We start from the raw sequence: 2,157 nt of genomic DNA, 5'->3' as shown, positions 1-2,157 counted from the left end.
TGTGTGTGTGTGTGTGTGTGTGTGTGTGTGTGTGTCAGTATATATATATATATATCCATCCATCCATCCATTTTCTGTACACGCTTCTTCCTTTTCAGGGTCGCGTGGGTCACTGGTGCCCATATCCAGCAGTCACAGTGCGAGGGGCAGGGTACATATATATATGACACACATGACTCTTAGTTTTATGTGATGGAAAGGGGCTTCTATTATAAATACGTTAGCAAAAACCTACAATGAAAGGTTCCCAGACTGCTTATAGATTTATTTCTTGAACAAATACATATTTTTTTACATATCACGACATCGGCAATTTTCTCAGCTTTAATTGAAGTCATATTTTATAGAAATCGGATAAGAAATGAGGGTGCTATGAATATTTTTGTGACAGACTGATGCACATTGAAACTCTACTGTTTTGTTGACATTACTCAATGCATAACAATGGCTCCTGTGACGGAGCGTCGCTGGCTATAGCGGCTATAGGTGACGTCCAGTCCAGTAATATAGATCAATGAGTACTTGTACTCACTTTGGAAAAATGTGTTTATGAAAGTACTGTTTTAAAGGCTGGAAACCAACAACACTTTGTATTTTGTCAAGACAAACATGAAGGATTGAGACGCAAATCTAAACTTTTCCCTGTGATTTAGGAGAGGTTCCATCATTTGGAGCAGATTTACTTCAGTATCTGAACAAAGCTAAAATCAAAGCTACAATAAAACCCCTCAGAGTATCATTTATGATATCTGCTGTACCGTCTGAGGTCTTCAGGCCTCCCCCATCCCCCGATGAAGAGCCTGGTGAGGAGCAGTCTTCTGTACAACACATCCAGCCGACTCACACCCATGGACCGGTTCTTGGCATCTGCAGAGAGACAGCTCCACGTTATTGTCCACAATAATCTGCAGGTGCAGCAGATTGTGATGAGATTATTGCTCAGCTGCAGGAGGAGACGGGACGTTTCCACAACAGAAGGAACTATTTTACACGACTCCGTGGATATTTCTAATTAAACTTTCAATCTTCCTGTCTGCCACTGAGCTGGGACTACAAAGACCTTCCTGTGCCTCTGGGCCAGAAGGTCTGGTTCCAGTGGAGCTGACAGGGATCTGTTCTGGTTGATCTGACAGAGTTTACACCTGGCATCGTCATATATTTCTTCTAAAACTCAGCTTCAACTTTAGTTTACACCTCTGTAACGACACATTATGTAATAATGGAATAAAATCAGGCTTCAAAATGTAATAAACCAGCACTAAAACCACATTTTGTAACAACTGACGCAAAATGTAATAAAAGTCTTCAACTCATTTTGTAATACTTGCAGCCGCTTTATGTAATAACATTATTACATTTTGCAGAGATTGTTAAAAAAATGCAGTGAAATGATGAAATAATGTAATACACCACACAAATCTGACCTTTTCATTTATTTAAAGAGGACTTATTATGCAAAATTCACTTTTTAAAGGTTTTTTTTTGCTCAACTTTGGGTATGTACTTCTTAAAAAACAGTCCTAGGACCAAAAAAATGCACCCAGGGGCATATTTACTGTAAGTAAATGTATTTTTAATGTATATTAACGACAAGTTTTATACTTCTGTCATTTTGTGATGTCACAAGCCGTACGATAACCCACCAGAACCTGTGTTCAGCCCCTTACCTAGCAACCCCCAGGTGAGACTCCACCTCCTCAGTATAAAAAGCCGACACGGTTGTTGTTGTGTAATGTGTAGCTCATTTCACAACAAACCTCCAATACGGTAATGGGTAGTGTGTTGGGTTCAAGACCAGCACGGACACAATTTAATTATTTATTTATTTTCGTTTCTTATGAACCTGTTTTCTCATGTACCTCTATTGTTTAGCTTATTAAAACCTTGTTAAAGCCTATTTGTTCGTGTTTCTGAGGGATTTTGACCGCTGCTGCTCCCTGCTCTGGTAACAGCATGCAGAGTGAGCGCAGAGCAGAGGAGGGAGAAAAAAAAAGAAGCTGACCACGACTCTGCCTCTGGGTCTCATATGGTTGTACAACGGAGCTTCTGCTATTATTAGCCATGCTAACGTAAAGGCTGGCTTTGGAGGGCGGAGTTAATGTCAACAGATTTTTGGAGGGCGGAGTTAATGTCAACAGATTTTTGGAGGGCGGAGTT

At 40.2% G+C, this 2,157-nt stretch overlaps 1 protein-coding gene across 1 annotated transcript in view; it reads right to left on the bottom strand.

Moving 5' to 3' along the window:
- The window catches only part of abhd18 (abhydrolase domain containing 18), a 46,131-nt gene that overhangs the window by 32,401 nt on the left and 11,573 nt on the right, over nt 1-2,157 (bottom strand). Inside the window, exon 2 of the mRNA XM_014029037.1 lies at nt 759-867. Coding sequence (XP_013884491.1) covers nt 759-850 — 92 coding nt within the window. The 5' untranslated portion in view covers nt 851-867. The remainder of the gene's footprint in view (nt 1-758; nt 868-2,157) is intronic.

This window comes from Austrofundulus limnaeus, unplaced genomic scaffold (assembly GCF_001266775.1).
Source record: "Austrofundulus limnaeus strain Quisiro unplaced genomic scaffold, Austrofundulus_limnaeus-1.0 Scaffold844, whole genome shotgun sequence".
NCBI classification, from domain to species: Eukaryota; Metazoa; Chordata; class Actinopteri; order Cyprinodontiformes; family Rivulidae; genus Austrofundulus; species Austrofundulus limnaeus.
The sequence above is the reverse complement of the archived record's forward strand: the minus strand, read 5'-3'. Positions and strand labels throughout refer to the sequence as shown.